Source organism: Dendrobates tinctorius, unplaced genomic scaffold (assembly GCF_039654945.1).
Source record: "Dendrobates tinctorius isolate UK_male_01 unplaced genomic scaffold, ASM3965494v1 ptg000008l, whole genome shotgun sequence".
Lineage (NCBI taxonomy): Eukaryota > Metazoa > Chordata > Amphibia > Anura > Dendrobatidae > Dendrobates > Dendrobates tinctorius.
The window spans coordinates 22,183,781-22,204,006 of NW_027361676.1; the positions used below are offsets into that span (position 1 = coordinate 22,183,781).

Sequence of the window (20,226 nt, forward strand, 5' to 3'; positions counted from 1 at the left end):
GGGACTGATGGTAGGGCGCAGCAAAGATGTAATAGCTCCCCACAGGTGAAGCTATAGTCCCAGGGCAGTGTAGATGTGGTTGGCACAGGGATGTAGCAGTGCCGTAAGGGTAGGAAGCTGACAAGACACAGCGGGGTGCAAATTCTGTACCTTTACTTGATAACTGCAGTCCAGGGTCCTGATTACAGATGGTAATGGAGCAGGCTAGCCTGGAAGCAACTCAGGGATTCTCTCTCAGCAGACGGGCTGTGCAGTCTCCTTCCTAGCGCTTGTTTGAATGACGTACTCCAAGTACTAAGTTACTCTGAAGTTCCTCCTGTCAGATGTTCCCAAGAACCTTACTTGCACGGCAGACAGCTGTAGACTCTCTCAGGGACTCCGCGCTCTGAGTCCTGGCTCACTGTCCAAGCTGCTGTTGTGCCTCAAGTCTTAGATGGGAGTAGGGCATTTACAGCCTCCTCTGGTATCTGTTGCAGGACCGTTAGTATCCATACAACCGTGGAGACCAGGCTCCAGTTCATGCGCTCTCAATGCGAGGGAGCTCTCCTTTCCTAGCTCAACCTCCAGCTTCTCTCTCTACGTCTGCACACTTCACCCTCCACAGACAAACTGACCACTCCTTCCTCTTGGGCCACAGGGAGCACTCCTCCCCTTAATCCCGGTTCAGAGTTCCCCCTGCTGGCCTGGAGTGGAACTGTGTTGCATGTATGGATTGACTGCGAGAGAGACCCATCATTGCCTCCAAGCCTGGCATTACCCTCCCCTGGAGGAAGGCAAAGCCACTGTGGCGACCATACCGGTGGGGGCGCCACATTCCCCCCTAGTGCAAGTCAGCACTCCTGGGCTGAACAAAAACATGAGCATAATAACAGTTACAATAATAATTGTACAAGACTTAAAAATGCAAAAGTTACAAAAACCAAGTGCTTCAAAAATGGTCCTATGATGGCAAGTCCAGCATCAATGTCCATGGTCCATTCCTGGGCAAATGATGAAATATTTACAAGGAAAGTTTTTGACCACACACAAGTCCTGTGGTTCAGTGTCCATAAAACAAATTCCAAAGGAAACTCTTACAGGTTACCTGTAGGCACAAAACTTGAAAAACTGTTACATATTTACATTTACAATTTCAACATTTACCTATATACAATATCTAAGGGGTAGTATACCTTGTGTGGTGCGGGTAGACCTGCGTAAGACTGGTGTAGTGGGTAATGTACTTGATACACTACTGGGGGTTCTATGTAACACAGGGATACTAGACTGTCTGTGAATGCTTAGACTCACCAGGGGCACAACAGGTTCACCACTGGCAGGACGAGGGTTCTCTGGCCACACTGCTGGTGTGGCATCTGCTACCTGATTTTCCTGATTCTCTGGAGTCCCATCTTCCTGTTTTACCAATTGGGGAAACAGCAACACTGGCACCACTATAGCATTGTTCACTTTAGTCCAATTCGCAGGGAATTCTCCAAGCACTGTGCTGACCTTCTCTTCTTCCATTATGGGCTGGATGTTATCTGGTTCTTCTCTTCTTTCTTTTAACTGGCCAGGGCATAACTTCAAATGATCTCTCGATACCGCTGCTGAGGTCTCTCCTCCATCTTTGCTAACAAGGCATAACTTAGTATTATCAAAGTTCGAGGGCAGAATGGTATAAGGTTCAGCTTCCCATTGATCATCCAATTTGTGCAATCTTCTCTTCCTTTTCAAGACTTGCTCTCTCAGCGACAAAGGAACAGCAGGTGCATTCTGATTGTAAAGCTTCTCCTGCTTTTGCCTTGCCTGGGCCAGACTCCTTTCCACGCATTCTTGAACTCTCCTGTACTGTTGCTGCCTCTCCATGTCCCAATCAGCATCTGATGACGCTAATTCTGGTGTCAGGACTCCCATGTCTAAGTCAATGGGCAACTTACCAGGTCTTGCTCTCAGTAAATAGGCTGGGGTACAGTTGGTAGAGTTCACTGGAATATGGTTTTAGAGTTCTACCAGATCGGACAACTTCTCTGGCCACAGATTCCTCTCCTCCAAGGGCAAAGTCTTCAGGAGGTCAATCACTACCTGGTTCATCTTCTCGCACATGCCATTGGTCTGTGGGTGGTACGGTGTTGTCCTGATCTTCTTACAACCATACAGGTTACTGAATTCTTGGAACACTTCTGCCTCGAAAGCTGGGCCTTGATCCGTAAGCACTCTTTCAGGATACCCATGTGGTCTACAGAAGTGCTGCTGGAACACTCTGGCTGCTGTCCTGACAGTTTGATCTTTGACAGGCACAACTACCAGGAATCTTGAGTAGTGGTCCACAATGGTAAGTGCATAGATGTAGCCTGACCAGCTTGGAACCAGCTTCACATGGTCCAGGGCTACCAACTCAAGGGGCTATTTGGTGATGATTGGCTGAAGCGGAGCTCTCTGGCTATCCTGATCCTTTCTGCGCAGGTTACATTGACAACACTCCCGGCACCACCTCTCAATGGCTTTCCTCATACCAGACCAGTAGAACCTCTCTCAGAGCAATACTTCCAAATTCTTCCATCCAAAGTGTCCAGCTCCATTGTGGTATGCTTCCAGGACCATTGATGCCTCTCTCTTTGGGACTATCACCTGCCAAACCAGCTCATGAGTGCGGGCATTGATACTCCTCCGACACAGATTCCCTTCATAAATGAACAGCCGGCCTCTCTCCTTCCACAACTGCTGAGTTTCTTCAGGAGCATCCGACTCTGGACGTGAGTCAGTTTGTGTCAGCAGCTCCTTCACCAGGCGGACTGCAGGGTCACTATCTTGCATTTTTGCCCAGTCATGATGGGGCAATGGATTCAGGGTGACCTCCTTCAAGCCAGATCGTCGGTTCCTCTATGAGCACGGTGGGTCGCAAGTGGCCGGTGGAAGGGAGGTAGCTCTATCTCTTCAAAAGCCTCAGGGTCTTCTCCTGCATCTGGTAGGTTAGGCATCCTGGACAGCGCATCAGCATTGGCATTCTTGTGCCCTGCCCGGTACTTGATGGTAAACTCATAGTTCGATAGCCGAGCCATCCATCGCTGTTCCAGTGCGCCTAGTTTTGCAGTGTCCAAATGCTTCAACGGATTGTTGTCCGTGAAGATAGTGAACTTGGCGGAGGCTAGGTAATGTTTGAACCTTTCGGTGACAGCCCAGACTATGGCAAGGAACTCCAGCTTGAAAGAACTGTAGTTATCAGGGTTCCTTTCAGTGGGGCGCAGCTTCCTGCTGGTGTAGGAGATCACTCTTTCTTTCCCATTCTGTACCTGTGACAATACTGCTCCTAGTCCCACGTTGCTGGCATCTGTGTACAGCACAAAGAGTTTGTCATAATCTGGGTAGGCCAGAACTTCGTCTCCTGTGAGAGCCATCTTCAATCTGGTGAAGGACCTTTCCCACTCTTCAGTCCATTCAAAGGTGGAATTTTTCTGTTTGGTCTTCTTGGACTGCCCCACCAGAAGGTTTTGCATGGGGGTGGTTATTTCGGTAAAGCCCTTGATGAATCTTCGGCAGTAGCCTACCAGTCCAATGAATTGGCATACTTCATGAAGGTTGATGGGCTTCGGCTAGTCCCGGATGACTGTGACCTTATCAGGATCTGGTGCCACGCCTTCTGCACTGACCACATGACCGAGGTACTGCACCTTGGGCTTCAGGAGGTGGCACTTGGAGGGCTTCACCTTCAGGCCAAAATTGGACAAAGCTTCAAACACTTCGGCCAGGTGCTCCAAATGATCTTCATAGGTTTTGGAGAAAACAATGACATCATCCAGGTACAACAGGACCGTCTCAAAGTTCATGTGTCCCAGGCAGCACTCCATCAGCCGTTGAAATGTTCCTGGAGCAGTGCAGAGCCCAAATGGCATATAATTGAACTCACAGAGACCCATTGGAGTGGTAAATGCTGTTTTCTCCTTGTCTGCCTCTGCCACGGGAACCTGCCAATACCCACTGGTGAGATCCAAGGTGGAAAAGTAATTAGCAGTTTTAAGTGCAGCTAAGGACTCTTCAATTCTAGGTAATGGGTAGGCATCTTTATGTGCAATGCTGTTAATTTTCCTGTAATCAACACACATTCTCATGGTACCATCCTTTTTCTTTACAAACACTATTGGAGCTGCCCAAGGCCTACAACTGTCTCTGATGACCCCTGCCTCCTTCATCTCCCTCAACATACTCTTAGCACACTGGTATTGTGTTGGGGGGTATAGGTCTGTACCTCTCCTTTATGGGTGGATGGTCTCCCGTGGGGATATGATGCTGAACCCCTTTTGCCTGCCCAAAATCTAGTGGGTGTTTGCTGAATGCCCGCTCATACTCTTGTGTCACCCTGTAAACCCCATTTTTCTGGTATGAAAGTGTAGAGTCAGTTCCCACCTGCAGTTGCTGACACCACTCATCTGGCTGCTTCACAGAACCATTGTCCTCCACCTGATCGGATGAGACCAAGGGTTCTGCTGCCTGCAAAGAGTTGTTATTAACGGTGAGCAGCTTAGCAACTGTGGCGTACCGAGGTATTGTGGCTTCCTCTTCTCCACAATTCAAAAGGCGTACAGGTACTCTTCCCTTTCGTACGTCAACCATTCCTCTGGCTGTCAGGACAGTGGGCCTGCTCTCGGAGTATACTGGTTCTACCAACACCTGGTAATCTCTCCCTCTAAGACCTATAGCTGCCCGACACCAAACCAACATTTCACATCTGGGGGGTATTGCAATAGGTAAAAGCATCACTCACTCTGACGCTGCCAATCTCTCCGCCAGAGAGTTCTACCTGTTGCCTTTGCATCAGGGCTCGGATCTCCTTCTGCAGGACTCGTTGCTCTCCGGAACCAGCAGTCTCAGCCACCTGTTGCAACAAGACAATAACCTCGGACAGACCGTTTTCAATTACATTTGTACCATGAGTCATCATGGGATTGCATTCACGTCGATCAATATCAACAACTATTAAACCTTGAGACTTTAGCTCTATCCGCCCCACTTTAACAGTAATTTCTTTACATCCTATCTACGGTAAAGACTGACCATTACTAGCAACTACTGTCACTTCATCAGTGGGGCCATGGGTAAGTTCTGAATCAGCCCAATACCTCTTGTACAGAATGTACGGCATAGTGGTCACCTGGGAGCCAGTGTACAGCAAAGCGTTCATGGGGATGCCGTCAATCACCACAGGAAGGATTGGTCTCCCTCCCACATACCTGGCTCTCCAGTTCCTTGGGCCTGGGGATCCTATTCCTGGGGGTTGGCCCTCTGCCCCAGGGGTTGCTCGTTTAAAGGACAATATCTTGCAAGATGACCGGCCTTGTAGCAGCGACGACAGATGAGACGTCCGCCCTGGTCATAGCGATCGTTGTTCCTCCCTCGAAGTAGCGGGGCTCTCCTCCTCCGGAGCCACGGGACATCCTCTGGACTGGAAGCAAACTGGATCTTTTCTTTGGAGGACACTTGTTGGGACTGCACGGTTTTAGTAAGTGCAGCCATTCCTTTGGTCAACTCCTGGACCTGAAGACGCAGCTCCTCAGTTGGATCTTTATCCAGAGTTTGTGCATCAGCCTCCACAGGGATGGAAGGAAAAGATGTTGCTTCCTGATGGTAGGTGATCGCTGGGCGCCTAGGGGGCGCTGGATGGCTGTCAGTGGACTCCTGCAATACCCGAATAGCCCTGTCTTTAAAATCAGCAAAGTCCAGATCAGGGTTTTGCAGGGTTATAATACGTCCTCTGTGGGTACTGGATAGGAGTCCTTCAATGAACTGCTCCTTTAACAGTTTATCTTCCTCTTTCACACTGTCAGGATCAACTTGCTTAACTGCTCGCAGTGCCTCCTGCAGGTTGAGAGCATAATCCCTGATACTATCCTGCGCTTTCTGTTTACAGCCAAAGAACCTCATCTTGATCTCAGCTGCAGTGCAGGTGTCAAAGGTGCGCCTCAGCTTGGCCAGGATCTTTGCAACAGTCTCTTTATCAGTGTCCTGCCAGGCTTTCACCTCTCTCTGTGCTGCACCCGTTAGCTATCCAATCAGGATATTCACTTTCTGGCTTTCAGACAGAGGGTATACTTTAAACAAACTGCACTGTCTCTCTTTAAATTCACTCAGGGTATGCGACTCACCCGAGTACTGTGGTAGCCAGGCCGCTCCCGGTATATAGGGCATAGACAACGGCATTATGGAGACCGCTGCGGTGGGTGATTCTTGTGGCGCTGTGGAGGCAGCGGCGCTATGGCAGCCGCAGCTGCGCTAGGCCCTGCGGCTTGTGGTGCTCCTCCTGGCGATGCTGCGGGGTTGGCACCAGCGCCTGCCGGGCACGGACATACTCCCCCCCTAGTTAACGTTAGCCAGGGCCGGGGGTTATGGGAGCTCACCGGCGGCCGCTTCACAGGCCCGACGCTCCGGGCTGTAGGAATCAGCTCCTCCTTCTCTCGTGCACTGTCCTCTCTTCCCGCGCAGCACTTCCCTTCTTCGCGCTCTGTGGCAGGCTCCGCCCACGAAGGCCTGCCTCTTTCTTCCCACGCGCGCCAAGCAGCGCGGTAATGGAGGCTATTGGCGCCAATTATACACACAGTCTTTTTGCACAAACACAGTCTATGGCACACAGGAGGGTACCGGGCTCCGTGATCCTGTTCGTGACGCCAAATTGTGGGGTACTCGGTACAAGGCCGGTGTCAGTGGGATGTGTCACAGCAGCGGTGACCCAGTCCGTGGCCCTGGGTGCCCAAGTAATGGGGGAATGTAGTTAATGGAATGGAATAGTTTGTGACACCACCTGTGGTGTTCGGCAAGGGAGATGTTAAGCCGACGCTGCAGACAGATCCGCTGGGACTGATGGTAGGGTGCAGCAAAGGTGTAATAGCTCCCCACAGGTGAAGCTATAGTCCCAGGGCAGTGTAGATGTGGTTGGCACGGGGATGTAGCAGTGCCGTAAGGGTAGGAAGCAGACAAGACACAGCGGGGTGCAATTTCTGTACCTTTACTTGATAACTGCAGTCCAGGGTCCTGATTACAGATGGTAACGGAGCAGGCTAGCCTGGAAGCAACTCAGGGATTCTCTCTCAGCAGACGGGCTGTGCAGTCTCCTTCCTAGCGCTTGTTTGAATGAAGTACTCCAAGTACTAAGATATTCTGAAGTTCCTCCTGCCAGATGTTCCCAAGAACCTTACTTGCACGGCAGACAGCTGTAGCCTCTCTTGGGGACTCCTCGCTCTGCGTCCTGGCTCACTATCCAAGCTGCTGTTGTGCCTCAAGTCTTAGATGGGAGTAGGGCATTTACAGCCTCCTACTCCTCTGGTATCTGTTGCAGGACCGTTAGTATCCGTACAACCGTGGAGACCAGGCTCCAGTTCATGCGCTCTCACTGCGAGGGAGCACTCCTTTTCTAGCTCAACCTCCAGCTTCTCTCTCCACATCTGCACACTTCACCCTCCGCAGACTAACTGACCACTCCTTCCTCTTTGCCCTCAGAGAGCACTCCTCCCCTTAATCCCGGTTCAGAGTTCCCCCTGCTGGCCTGGAGTGGAACTGTGTTGCATGTATGGATTGACTGCGAGAGAGACCCATCATTGCCTCCAAGCCTGGCATTACCCTCCCCTGGAGGAAGGCAAAGCCACTGTGGCGACCATACCCCTGGGGGCGCCACATTTACAGGGTGGATGTAGCAGAGCTGTGTGTGTACGAGGTGTATGGAGCGGAACCGTGTGTGTACGAGGTGTACGGAGTGGGGCCACGTGTGTACGAGGTGTACGGAGTGGAGCCGCGTGTGTACGAGGTGTACGGAGCGGAGCCGCATGTGTATGAGGTGTACGTAGCGGAACCGTGTGTGTTCGAGGTGTACAGAGCGGAGCCGCATGTGTACGATGTGTACGAAGCGGAGCTCTGTGTACGAGTTGAACGGAGCACAGCCATGCGTGTACGAGATCTACATAGCGGAGCCATGTGTGTACGAGGTGTACGGTGTAGAGCCGCGTGTGTCCGAGGTGTACGGAGCAGAGCGTGTACGAGGTGTACGGAGTGGAGCGGAGCCATGTGTGTACGGGGTGTATGGAGCAGAACCGGAGGTGTACGAGGTGTACGGAGTGGAGGTGTGTACAAGATCTACGGAGCTGAGCCATGTGTGTACGAGGTGTACGGAGCGGAGGTATGTACAAGGTCTACGGAGCAGAGCCGTGTGTGTACGAGGTGTACGGAGCGGAGCCGGAGGTGTACGGAGCGGAGGTATGTACAAGGTCTACGGAGCGGAGCTGTGTGTGTACAAGGTGTATGGAACAGAGCCCTGTGTGTGCAAAGTGTACGGATCTGAGCCTTGTGTTTACGGAGTGGAGCAGATCCGGGTGTGTAAGGATTGAAGCCGCGTGTGTATGGAATGAAGCCGCGTGTGTGCGGGGTGTACGGAGCGGAGTGGAGCTGTGTGTGCATGGAGCGGAGCCGCATGTGTACGAGGTGTATGGAGCAAAGCCGCATGTGTACAAGGTTTACGTAGTGGAGCCATGTGTGTACAAGGTGTACAGAGCGTAGCCGCGTATGTACAAGGCGTACGGAGCAGAATCGCATGTGTACAAGTTTTTATGGAGCGGAGCCATGTGTGTACTGAGTGGAGCCATGTGTGCGCGAGGTGTACGGTGCGGAGCCGTGTGTGTACGAGGCATACAAAGCTGAACCGTGTGTGTATGAGGCGTGCGGAGCCATGCGTGTATGAGGTGTATGGTGGGAGGCATTCATACCACCCAACCGACCCGTATCCAATGCGACAGTCCCGATTTTGAGAGAGACTGCCCCAGCTGGGAGCTTACTTTTCCCGCGGACACAGGAGTACACGGCGGATCCCCGAGGAGCACTTTAAAACTCACACGTGACGTTCTACTTCTACCGGAAGTAACATGCCAGAAGCTGACCGGAAATGAGGTAATTTCGGTAGGAGATTGTGACGGAACCATGGACGCAATTCAGGGAATGCTTCAGATTAGTGTTGAGCATTCCGATACCGCAAGTATCGGGTATCGGCCGATACTTGCTGTATCGGAATTCCGATACCGACTTCCGATATTTTTTCAATATCGGAATTCGGCATCGGAATCGGAAGTTCAAAGTTGATTGACAGCCTGACGTCATCATGATGCGCGGTGTGTGCGCATCATGATGCGCCGTCATTTCGGGCCTTCCGGGGGTCTCTGCCAGCCTGCCGGGGGCTGTGTGGACTGCCCGGGGTCTGTACCGGCCTGCCGGGGGGCTGTGCCGGCCTGCCGGTGGTCTGTGCACCCTGTGGGGGTCTGTACCGGCCTGCCGGGGGGCTGTGCCGGCCTGCCGGTGGTCTGTGCACCCTGTGGGGGTCTGTACCGGCCTGCCGGGGGGCTGTGCCGGCCTGCCGGTGGTCTGTGCACCCTGTGGGGGTCTGTACCGGCCTGCCGGGGGGCTGTGCCGGCCTGCCGGGGGGCTGTGCTGATTTCCGGGGGTCTGTGCAAGCATCGTCCGATGGGACTACAAGTCCCATCTGGCGATGCCTGCTACCATGACAGTGATTGACACATTAGCCAATGATGGGACAGTAGTAGTCCCATCATCCGGCTAATGTGTTAAATGTTAAAAAAAAAAAAAAAATACTACATACATACTACATACATACTACATGCATGCTACATACATACTACATGCTACATACATACTACATATATACTACATGCATGCTACATACATACTACATGCTACATACATACTACATATATACTACATGCATGCTACATACATACTACATGCTACATACATACTACATGCTACATACATACTACATGCTACATACATACTACATATATACTACATACATACTACATACATGCTACATACATGCTACATACATACTACATACATACTACATACATACTACATGCATGCTACATGCATGCTACATACATACTACATACATGCTACATACATACTACATGCTACATACATACTACATATATACTACATACATGCTACATGCTACATACATACTACATATATACTACATGCATGCTACATACATACTACATATATACTACATGCATGCTACATACATACTGCATGCTACATGCATACTACATACATACTACATGCTACATACATACCACATATATACTACATACATGCTACATGCTACATACATACTACATACATACTACATACATGCTACATGCTACATACATACTACATATATACTACATGCATGCTACATACATACTACATATATACTACATGCATGCTACATACATACTGCATGCTACATACATACTACATACATACTACATGCTACATACATACCACATATATACTACATACATACAATACATTCATACAATACATACATAGACATACAGTACATATAACATAGAGTAACATACTTACCAATACTTGTCACATTGTTCCCCGAAGCCATTGTCTTTTCCGGAATAAATATTAACATAACAAACCACAAAAATACTCACCCACGATCCGAAGCAGTCCACGAGTGTGTCCCACGACGATCTTGGGTAGAGAACTGCAGCATCAGATGATGCTGCCGTTCTCTACGGGCTGCAGGAATCCAATGACGGAAGGTAGGTATCCTTCCGCACTGTATTCCTCCGCCACTTAAAAAAAAAAAAAGTCCCTAGTCTCACTTTATGCCATTGCTGCGTGGGAAATTCTATGGGACTTCCGGTATCGGCTCAACTCTACTTCAGATCCATCACCATGTGCTCCTCCAACAGCGAAGACAGCAGGATTCCCCTGGAATCGGGGATGCCGGCCATGTGAGCGGATCATGATATGTCCTGCACCGGGAGGCTCAGGTGGGCACTACAATGGGAGCCGGGCTGCTATAGTATCTTTATAGAATGTTTCTTTCTCTCTCTGTTCTTTCCTTCTTTCTCTCTCTAATCTTTCTTTTTTACTTTCTCTCTCTCTCTGTTCTTTCTTTCTTTTCCTCAGTACCAGCCACTGTGCCCAAAATGGCTGATGTATATACACTCTACACTGTATATACATCAGCCTCGAGTCAGAACCTATCTATACGTAAGCCTCAGCAACAGTATATATGTAAGCCTCAGCACCAGTATATACATCAGCACCTGTATAACACACAGGTGCTGGGGCTGATGTATATACAGGTGCTGGCGGGGGTGATGTATATACTGGTGCTGAATTGAGGCTGATGTATATATGGGCAGTAGGTATATACATCACTGATCAGCCTCTAGTCAGCACCTATATATACACCAGCCGCAGCACCTGTATATACATCAGCCCCAACACCCTTATATACACCAGCCCTAGCACCCGTATATACATCAGCCCCAGCACCCGTATATACATCAGCCCCAGCACCCGTATATACATCAGCCCCAGCACCCATATATACATCTGCCCCAGCACCCGTATGTACATCTGCCCCAGCACCCGTATATACTGTACATCAGCCCCAGCACCCATATATACATCAGTCCCAGCACCCGTATATACATCAGCCCCAGCACCCATATATACATCTGCCCCAGCACCCGTATGTACATCTGCCCCAGCACCCGTATATACATATGTATATACAGTAGTCTCAATGTGATATATATTCAGCAGTATGTAACATAATATAGTATAATACTGTCAATTATAATGTAGAGTTGTGTGTATATAGTGTAGAGCTGTTCATATAGTATATTTCTGTGTATATAGTATAGAATCCACACTATATACACTGGCCCATCTCTACACTATATAGTAAATACACAGCTCCACTCTATATTCCTTACCACAGTATATAGTATAGAGCTGTGTACATTGCGTATACTCCTCCTGTCCTGTATACATGGTGTAAATATAAGTATCTGCTCTAAGTGTGTGTATCTATGAAAATAAAAAGCGCTCCGATGAATTGTGCAAAGTGGCAGACTCTTTATTAGCCCATGTGACAAAGTTTTGGATCTATAACAGATCATTTCTCTGCTATGGAATTGAAATATTACCACATGAGCTAATAAAGAGTCCTCCACTTTTCTCTTATTTATTCATTTAATCGGTGTGCTGATTATTTTCTTTTTATAAATCCCTTTGATTTAAGGGTGTGTGTCCTAAAAGCATTTCACCCACTGCTTAATATTTGGTGGTGCTCAATTATGACACATATCAAGACTGACATCACCACCCGGCAAAAGCTGGCAAGTGCCGTTGGGGACTTGGAATGCTATGGGGCTCGTAAGTAGTGGGGCTCTGGTGCCAGCGCCGACACAGTTGAAAACAATGATGAGTGAGGGAGCCATCTGCTGATGCTCCCTCTCTCATCATTCCCTCTCTGCATCTGAGCTCTGTGACGTCTTATTGCAGAGGGTGCAATGACATCACTACAGCGAATCGTCTGTGCCAAGCAGTGTGGAGGATCGGAATACACTGAGGAGACCAGAGCAGTGGGGACAGGGAGAAGTATTATATGGGGCCCATTATACCGTATGAAGTAATATACAGTATGTGGGCCCATTATACTGTATGAAGTATTATATGGTTCCCATAAAACTGTATGAAGTAATATATGGGGCCCATTATACTGTATGAAGTAATATATGGGGCCCATTATACTGTATAAAGTAATATATGGGGCCATTATACTGTTTGAAGTAATATACAGTATGAGGGCCCATTATACTGTATGGACCATTATATGGGGCTCATAAAACTGTATGCAGTAATGTATGGGGCCCATAATAGTGTACCGAGCATTATATGGGCTCATTGTACCGTATGGAGGAATATGTGGGACCCATTGTACTGTATGGAGCAATATATGGGGCCATTATACTGTATTGAGCATTATGTGTTGCCCATAATACTTTATAGAGGACTATGTGGTGCCCATAATACTCTATGGAGGACTATATGGTGCCCATAATACTGTATGGAGGTCTATGAGGTGGCTATAATACTATATGGAGGACTATGTGGTGCCCATAATACTATAAAGAGGACTATGTGGTGCCCATAATACTGTATGGAGGGTTATCCAAATTTGGAAGTTCTCTCCTATCTTTTGTATAGGGGATGACTTTCTGTTTGTTGTGGATCTGACCGCTAGGAACCCCATGATCCTAGGAAACGTAGCTTTGAAGAGCACCATGTAAATGGAGCTGTGGTCCAATCATACGGACTGTGACGCCATTAACATGTGGCTCATTAAATCAGGGTTCCCCAACTCCAGTCCTCAAGGCCCACCAACAGGTCATGTTTTCAGGATTTCCTTTGTATTGCACAGGTGATGCAATTATCACCTTGGCAATGCTAAGGAAATCCTGAAAACATGACCTGTTGGTGGGCCTTGAGGACTGGAGTTGGGGAACACTGCTTTAAATAACTCCTTTAATCGAGTGATGAGGGGACGACAAAGTATAGGAAAAATTCACTGATCGGGGCTGATGAGTGTTATAGTTTGTGGGCTGGTGGGGTTTGTGTGGCAGGGCTGCTTTTTGTCCCAGTCTGGCCCTGGTGGGAACCTACTCTGGCACCTACTAAAGCTGTGCACAGGCTTATCTATTCATCAATTACAGTTAACCCTGTTAGAGCTAAGTGCAGCCCCAGTGGGTATCATCTTTTTATAACATACATAAACACCAAATACATTTAACCCTTTAGAGTGTCAGGTAACAAACCACCAGCCTCCACCGCTGCTACATATTCAGAAGAAATAATCAGATGCCACATGAAGGAGCTGAGCAGCATCCAAGCATCTCATAAATTTTAATAACTGCTGATGTATAAGAACGGATGCCATACGGAAGACAACACTGAGGAAAAATTGTGTCGTTTTTTTTTTAATGAAAATAACATGATTTTTTTAACATGCTGGTGTGAACTTTGCCTTATTATCATATAGTTCCAGCCCTGGGACTCCAAAGAATTGAGCTAGATTAAGCAAACATCCAAAAAGAGAGGATCGCACCCACATGGAGACTTGTTCTGTTTTTCCAGAAGTCTTCAGAGGGAGGGAGAGAGGGAGGAGATAAGGAAAGAGGGACTCTGCTTGCCTGCTGGGGTCAGCTGAGACCAGGCAAGAAGAGAGTACATGTGGCAGAAGAAGCAGCTCACAGCTCTGTCCTGCAGGAGGAAGCAGAGACAGTGCTGGGAGCAGAGACAGTGCTGGGAGCAGAGACAGGGCTGGGAGAAGAGACAGTGCTGGGAGCAGAGACAGTGCTGGGAGAAGAGACAGTGCTGGGAGCAGAGACAGTGCTGGGAGAAGAGACAGTGCTGGGAGAAGAGACAGTGCTGGGATCAGAGACAGTGCTGGGAGAAGAGACAGTGCTGGGAGAAGAGACAGTGCTGGGAGAAGAGACAGTGCTGGGATCAGAGACAGTACTGGGAGAAGAGACAGTGCTGGGAGCAGAGACAGTGCTGGGAGAAGAGACAGTGCTGGGAGAAGAGACAGTGCTGGGAGCAGAGACAGTGTTGAGAGCAGAGACAGTGCTGGGAGAAGAGACAGTGCTGGGAGCAGAGACAGTGTTGAGAGCAGAGACAGTGTTGAGAGCAGAGACAATGCTGGGAGCAGAGACAGTGCTAGAGCAAAAACAGTACTGAGGACAGAGCCAGTGCTGGGAGAAGAGACAGTATTGGGAGCAGAGACAGTGCTGAGACCAGAGACAGTGCTGGGAGCAGAGACAGTGCTGAGAGCAGAGCAGAGACAGTTCTGAGAGTAGAGACAGGGCTGGAAGCAGAGCAGAGACTGCTGAGACCAGAGACAGTGCTGGGAGCAGAGACAGTGCTGAGACCAGAGACAGTGCTGAGAGCAGAGCAGAGACAGTGCTGAGACCAGAGACAGTGCTGGGACCAGAGACAGTGCTGAGACCAGAGACAGTACTGAGAGCAGAGACAGTGCTGAGACCAGAGACAGTGCTGAGACCAGAGACAGTGCTGAGAGCAGAGACAGTGCTGAGAGCAGAGCAGAGACAGTGCTGAGACCAGAGACAGTGCTGAAACCAGAGACAGTGCTGAGACCAGAGACAGTACTGAGAGCAGAGACAGTGCTGGGAGCAGAGACAGTGCTAGAGCAAAAACAGTACTGAGGACAGAGCCAGTGCTGGGAGAAGAGACAGTATTGGGAGCAGAGACAGTGCTGAGACCAGAGACAGTGCTGGGAGCAGAGACAGTGCTGTGAGAAGAGCAGAGACAGTGCTGGGAGCAGAGACAGTGCTGAGAGCAGAGCAGAGCAGAGACAGTTCTGAGAGTAGAGACAGGGCTGGAAGCAGAGCAGAGACTGCTGAGACCAGAGACAGTGCTGGGAGCAGAGACAGTGCTGAGACCAGAGACAGTGCTGAGAGCAGAGCAGAGACAGTGCTGAGACCAGAGACAGTGCTGGGACCAGAGACAGTGCTGAGACCAGAGACAGTACTGAGAGCAGAGACAGTGCTGAGAGCAGAGCAGAGACAGTGCTGAGACCAGAGACAGTGCTGGGACCAGAGACAGTGCTGAGACCAGAGACAGTACTGAGAGCAGAGACAGTGCTGAGACCAGAGACAGTGCTGAAACCAGAGACAGTGCTGAGACCAGAGACAGTACTGAGAGCAGAGACAGTGCTGGGAGCAGAGCAGAGACAGTGCTGGGAGCAGAGACAGTGCTGGGAGCAGAGCAGAGACAGTGCTGGGAGCAGAGCAGAGACAGTGCTGGGAGCAGAGCAGAGACAGTGCTGAGACCAGAGACAGTACAGAGAGCAGAGACAGTGCTAGGAGCAGAGACAGTGCTGGGAGGAGAGCAGAGACAGTGCTGGGAGGAGAGCAGAGACAGTGCTGGGAGGAGAGCAGAGACAGTGCTGGGAGCAGAGACAGTGCTGAGAGCAGAGACAGTACTGAGAGCAGAGACAGTGCTGAGAGCAGAGCAGAGACAGTGCTGGGAGCAGAGACAGTGCTGGGAGGAGAGACAGTGCTGGGAGGAGAGCAGAGCAGAGACAGTGCTGGGAGCAGAGACAGTGCTGAGAGCAGAGCAGAGACAGTGCTGGGAGCAGAGACAGTGCTGGGAGGAGAGCAGAGACAGTGCTGGGAGGAGAGCAGAGACAGTGCTGGGAGCAGAGACAGTACTGAGAGCAGAGACAGTGCTGGGAGCAGAGACAGTGCTGAGAGCAGAGCAGAGACAGTGCTGAGAGCAGAGCAGAGACAGTGCTGGGAGCAGAGACAGTGCTGAGAGCAGAGCAGAGACAGTGCTGAGAGCAGAGCAGAGACAGTGCTGGGAGCAGAGACAGTGCTGGCTGCACAGCAGGGACCTCTCTGGTCACACACAGCTCAGGCAGGCATCACTAGCAGCCGAGGACTCTGAGCCGGGATACATCCCATGGCGAGCGGGCAGGAGGGAGAAGGGCAGCTGGGCGACCCCGTGTCAGCTGCGCACATGCTCCACCTCCACCGATGAGTAGATAGCACCTGAACCCGGGAGCAGCGCGCAGGGAACCGGGGAGCAGCATGTTCTGCACCAAGCTGAAAGACTTGAAGCTGTCCGGAGAATGCCCCTTCTCCATGCTGACCCAGAGCCGGGCACCGGAGGAGGCTGACGAGGAGGTGCCGGCCAGTGCCGCAGCTGCTGCACCACCGCCTGTCTGGACTGACGCCGCTGTCCGGCAGAGGAGACCCCAAGAGGAGCCGCCGCAGAGGAAGAGCAGCCGCACCAGGGTCTATCTGCACACGTTAGCGGAGAGCATCCGCAAGTTACTCTTCCCAGAGGTAATGGCGCCCAGATAACTTGCCCCTGCTCCTCAGTGCTAGGCTAATGGCGCAACTGTGTGCCCTTGTCAGATATGTCGCACCAGCTGACATGTCGCACTATTGCTATCAGCTGGCTGCTTGTAATGTCGCACATTGCCACTTACTGTCTGGTGTCGGAACAGCCGCCAAGGTGTCAGAGGGCTTTATGTGGGAGATGCAGATGATTACAGAATGTGGGGGGCATAAAGCTGCCCCCCATCACTGGCACTGTGGCTGGCACCGAGCATTAGCGCGCAGTCCTGTGAATAGTCTCTAGGCAGTGGACATGTATCAGAACTAGTGCGTACAGCGGAGCAGTTGCCCGTAGCAACTGGGCGGCCTCCGTGTAGGACATGACGTGAATAGTGAGCGCCGGTTGGTTGCTAATGGCAACTGCTCCACTTTGCATTTGTGCCCGTCTTGACAATTATATTATGGGTTTCCAGTATATCACATGACGACTTAACCCCGTGCTACCCAGTTTCTTAAAAAAGGGCTGTGATGACGAATGTCTTAATGTCCGCCATGTAAACCAAATCACGACATTCCCACTCAGCATGGCATTTATCATTGTCGTGAGGTCGGGGCGAAGGTTATAAGTTGCAGCCTGGAACAATAATAATAATAATAATAATAATAATAATATACTAATAATCAGCGTAGTATAATCGGACTGCGTGCAAGAAGTGAGCAAGATATCCAGGAATAAGAGACGAGAGACAAGTGTGACTTCTGGTTCTCTATTAGTGATCTCTCGATGTCAGAACAGAATAAGACGTATCACCGATGTGACCGTAACAGTGCAGGACTCCCGACAGGAACGCCAGGACTGACGCAACAAGTGACGCACGGCCGGGGACATACTTGGATTTGGATGCCACTTTGCGGTCCTGCAGTATCGTAATTAGCATTTTTATGGGTGACAGCAGCACAGAAACAAAGCTTCCGATTCCATGGCAGAGCCGAAATATGTAGGGTGTATCATTGGCATCTCATGCCGGAATGCAGGTCGTTTACCGGCCATGTACACTTCTTCACGTGCTCGTTCATATCGTGACTGTGTATATACTGTTGTGTTTTTCTGTTACTCTTGCTCTTATTCGTTGCTCTTTACATTGTCGTGCAGTCGTCACCTATCTGCAGGGGTGTGATCCTAGAACGAAGGGACGGCGTCGCCCAGGTCAGGCAGATTGGCAGCTCCAAATTAGAAATGTTGACGGGATCAATGATAAATGACAGCTAGCTAGGAGATGACATGGTGCTTTATGCCACAGACTGACGTGATGCCGTATGCATACATAAGCCTACCCATTCAATTTGCATAATAAAGAACCAAGAGTCGCCAGCAGATCAAATAATTTAAAATCACATTCACCAATATGTTGTTTTTTTGTAGTGATGATATGGATAAAAGCGGCGTGGCTGCTGTGGGCGCAATGATGGGCAGTGTACTTTTTATAACTCCTGTAAGAACCGCTGTCTCCCGGGTCTAGATTGCCGCCTTCTTGACTCGTTCTCTGGAATCTGTGTAAGCATCACTGTAGCGCTCCCTGACGTTTCCAATAGTAGTTATTATTACAAATAAACCGATGAATAATTTTTTTGAGCGACTTACACTCCGTGATCTTGTCCAGTTGTCATCCATCCGTAATGGACCCGGAGTGAAAAAAAAAACTGGATCCGCAACAAATGTAGCAAATACAGACACAAAGTGGAAACCATTGATGTTAACAAACATAAAAAAGAGCATCCAGATGGTAATCAGTTTTTTTTGGCAAGACCAAAAAGTTGTGCAGACTATGTTTCTGGATGCAGCTAGGAGCAGATACTGGAGAGACGTTTTGTAACACTTTCTTTCCCATTCAAATTAATTGATCATAAACTTGACCGACGTGTGAGAAACAATCCGAGCAAAATGTTCCTCTCTTATCATCTGGATGTGTTTAAATACGTCACAATGTCTTCTCCAGCTTCCAGCAACTTACCAATTATTTTCTGACCACAATTCAGACCTGCCGGCTCAATGTACGAGAGCGCTCATGAAGGCGTGCAGGCTTCCACGTGGGAAACGCTGTGTGAGACGGCGACGCTGATGCATGGTCACGTGGTGCAGAAAAGGGATTGGAAAGTATGTGGGAACTTGTAGAAAACAGCCATCAGCAATTATTTCAGGAGTAGATACAGGGGATGAGAGAATAAAATGTTTCTGTAACAAAACAATATTCAAGGACAGAGAACATGCTCTTTATTGTATCATAGTCCCTACTAAAAGTCCACTTTCAGAACCCACCTGACGCCACAGTGCCAGTGACTGCCAGACGTCCTCATTACATTAGCGCTTATGTCACTGCACTTTACATGACATTGGGCATACTCAATATAAAATGTGGTGTGGCGTTCTAAGGGTCCTGTCACTTTCCTACCAATACCCTGCTACAGACACAGTTTCCTTCCTTGGTGTGTTTCTCATCTCTTTGACAGCTGAAGGAAGGCCTTTTGATAACCTGACGTCTCTGGTGAACCTTCCCATTCTTTAACTCTGTTGTCGTGCTTTCTGTCAACCCAGAATACTATGGCCCCAATTCATTAAAGGGAATCTGTCAGCAGGTTTTTGCTACCTCATCTGAGGGCAGAATAATGTAGGGAAAGAGACCCTTATTTCTGCAGTGTATCACTTAGTTTACTGGGTGCAGTAATTATGACACATAGTTTTTAGATATAGCATGCAGCAGAGCTCAGAAAGCTAACAGCACCCACATCAGACTCTGTATATGCATTGTGTATGGACAGTGAGCTGCTTATCAGATGAGGGGGCGTGGTCAGACTAGTGCTCTTGTGAACTGTAGTCCAACGCAGTGATAATCTTCATTGTATTGCAATCACAGCACAAAGCCTAATAAGTGACACATCCCTGAAATCTGTAATAAGAAAAAAGAACAGCATCCAATCCAGGTGAAAAAATAGAGAAAATGTCTTTATTCCCCCATCGTACAACGTTTCGACCTGCTCGGTCTGATAAAGACCGAGCAGGTCGAAACGTTGTACGATGGCAGAATAAAGACATTTTCTCTTTCTTTTCACCTGGATTGGATGCTGTTCTTTTTTTCTTGAGTTTCTTTTGTCCAATTGGGTCTATGGACTTTGAACATGCATTCTAATATAATTCTAATATAATTTTCCTGATGTGCTGTCGGCTACAGGTATTTTGTGGACTTTCTATCCCTGAAATCTGTGTCTCAGCCCTTACCACATGATGCTCTTGGATTACATAGCTGACAGATTCCCTTTGAGACGGGCAACTCATACGCCAGTCTTAAAGGGAATCTGTCACCTATTTTTAGCCCTATGAGCTGCTGCCATCGCCATCGGGGCTTATCTACAGCATTCTGTAATGCTGTAGAGGAGCCCCGATGAATCCTGAAAGATAAGAAAAATGAGTTATATTATACACACCCGGGGGTCCGGTCCGATGGGTGTCGCGGTCCGGTCCAGCGCTGCTGTAGATAAG

At 49.2% G+C, this 20,226-nt stretch overlaps 1 protein-coding gene across 1 annotated transcript in view; it reads left to right on the forward strand.

Moving 5' to 3' along the window:
* Positions 1–16,124: 16,124 nt before the first annotated feature.
* Positions 16,125–20,226, forward strand: part of GUCY1A1 (guanylate cyclase 1 soluble subunit alpha 1) — a 108,191-nt gene continuing 104,089 nt past the window's right edge. Inside the window, exon 1 of the mRNA XM_073576429.1 lies at positions 16,125–16,697. Coding sequence (XP_073432530.1) covers positions 16,440–16,697 — 258 coding nt within the window. The 5' untranslated portion in view covers positions 16,125–16,439. The remainder of the gene's footprint in view (positions 16,698–20,226) is intronic.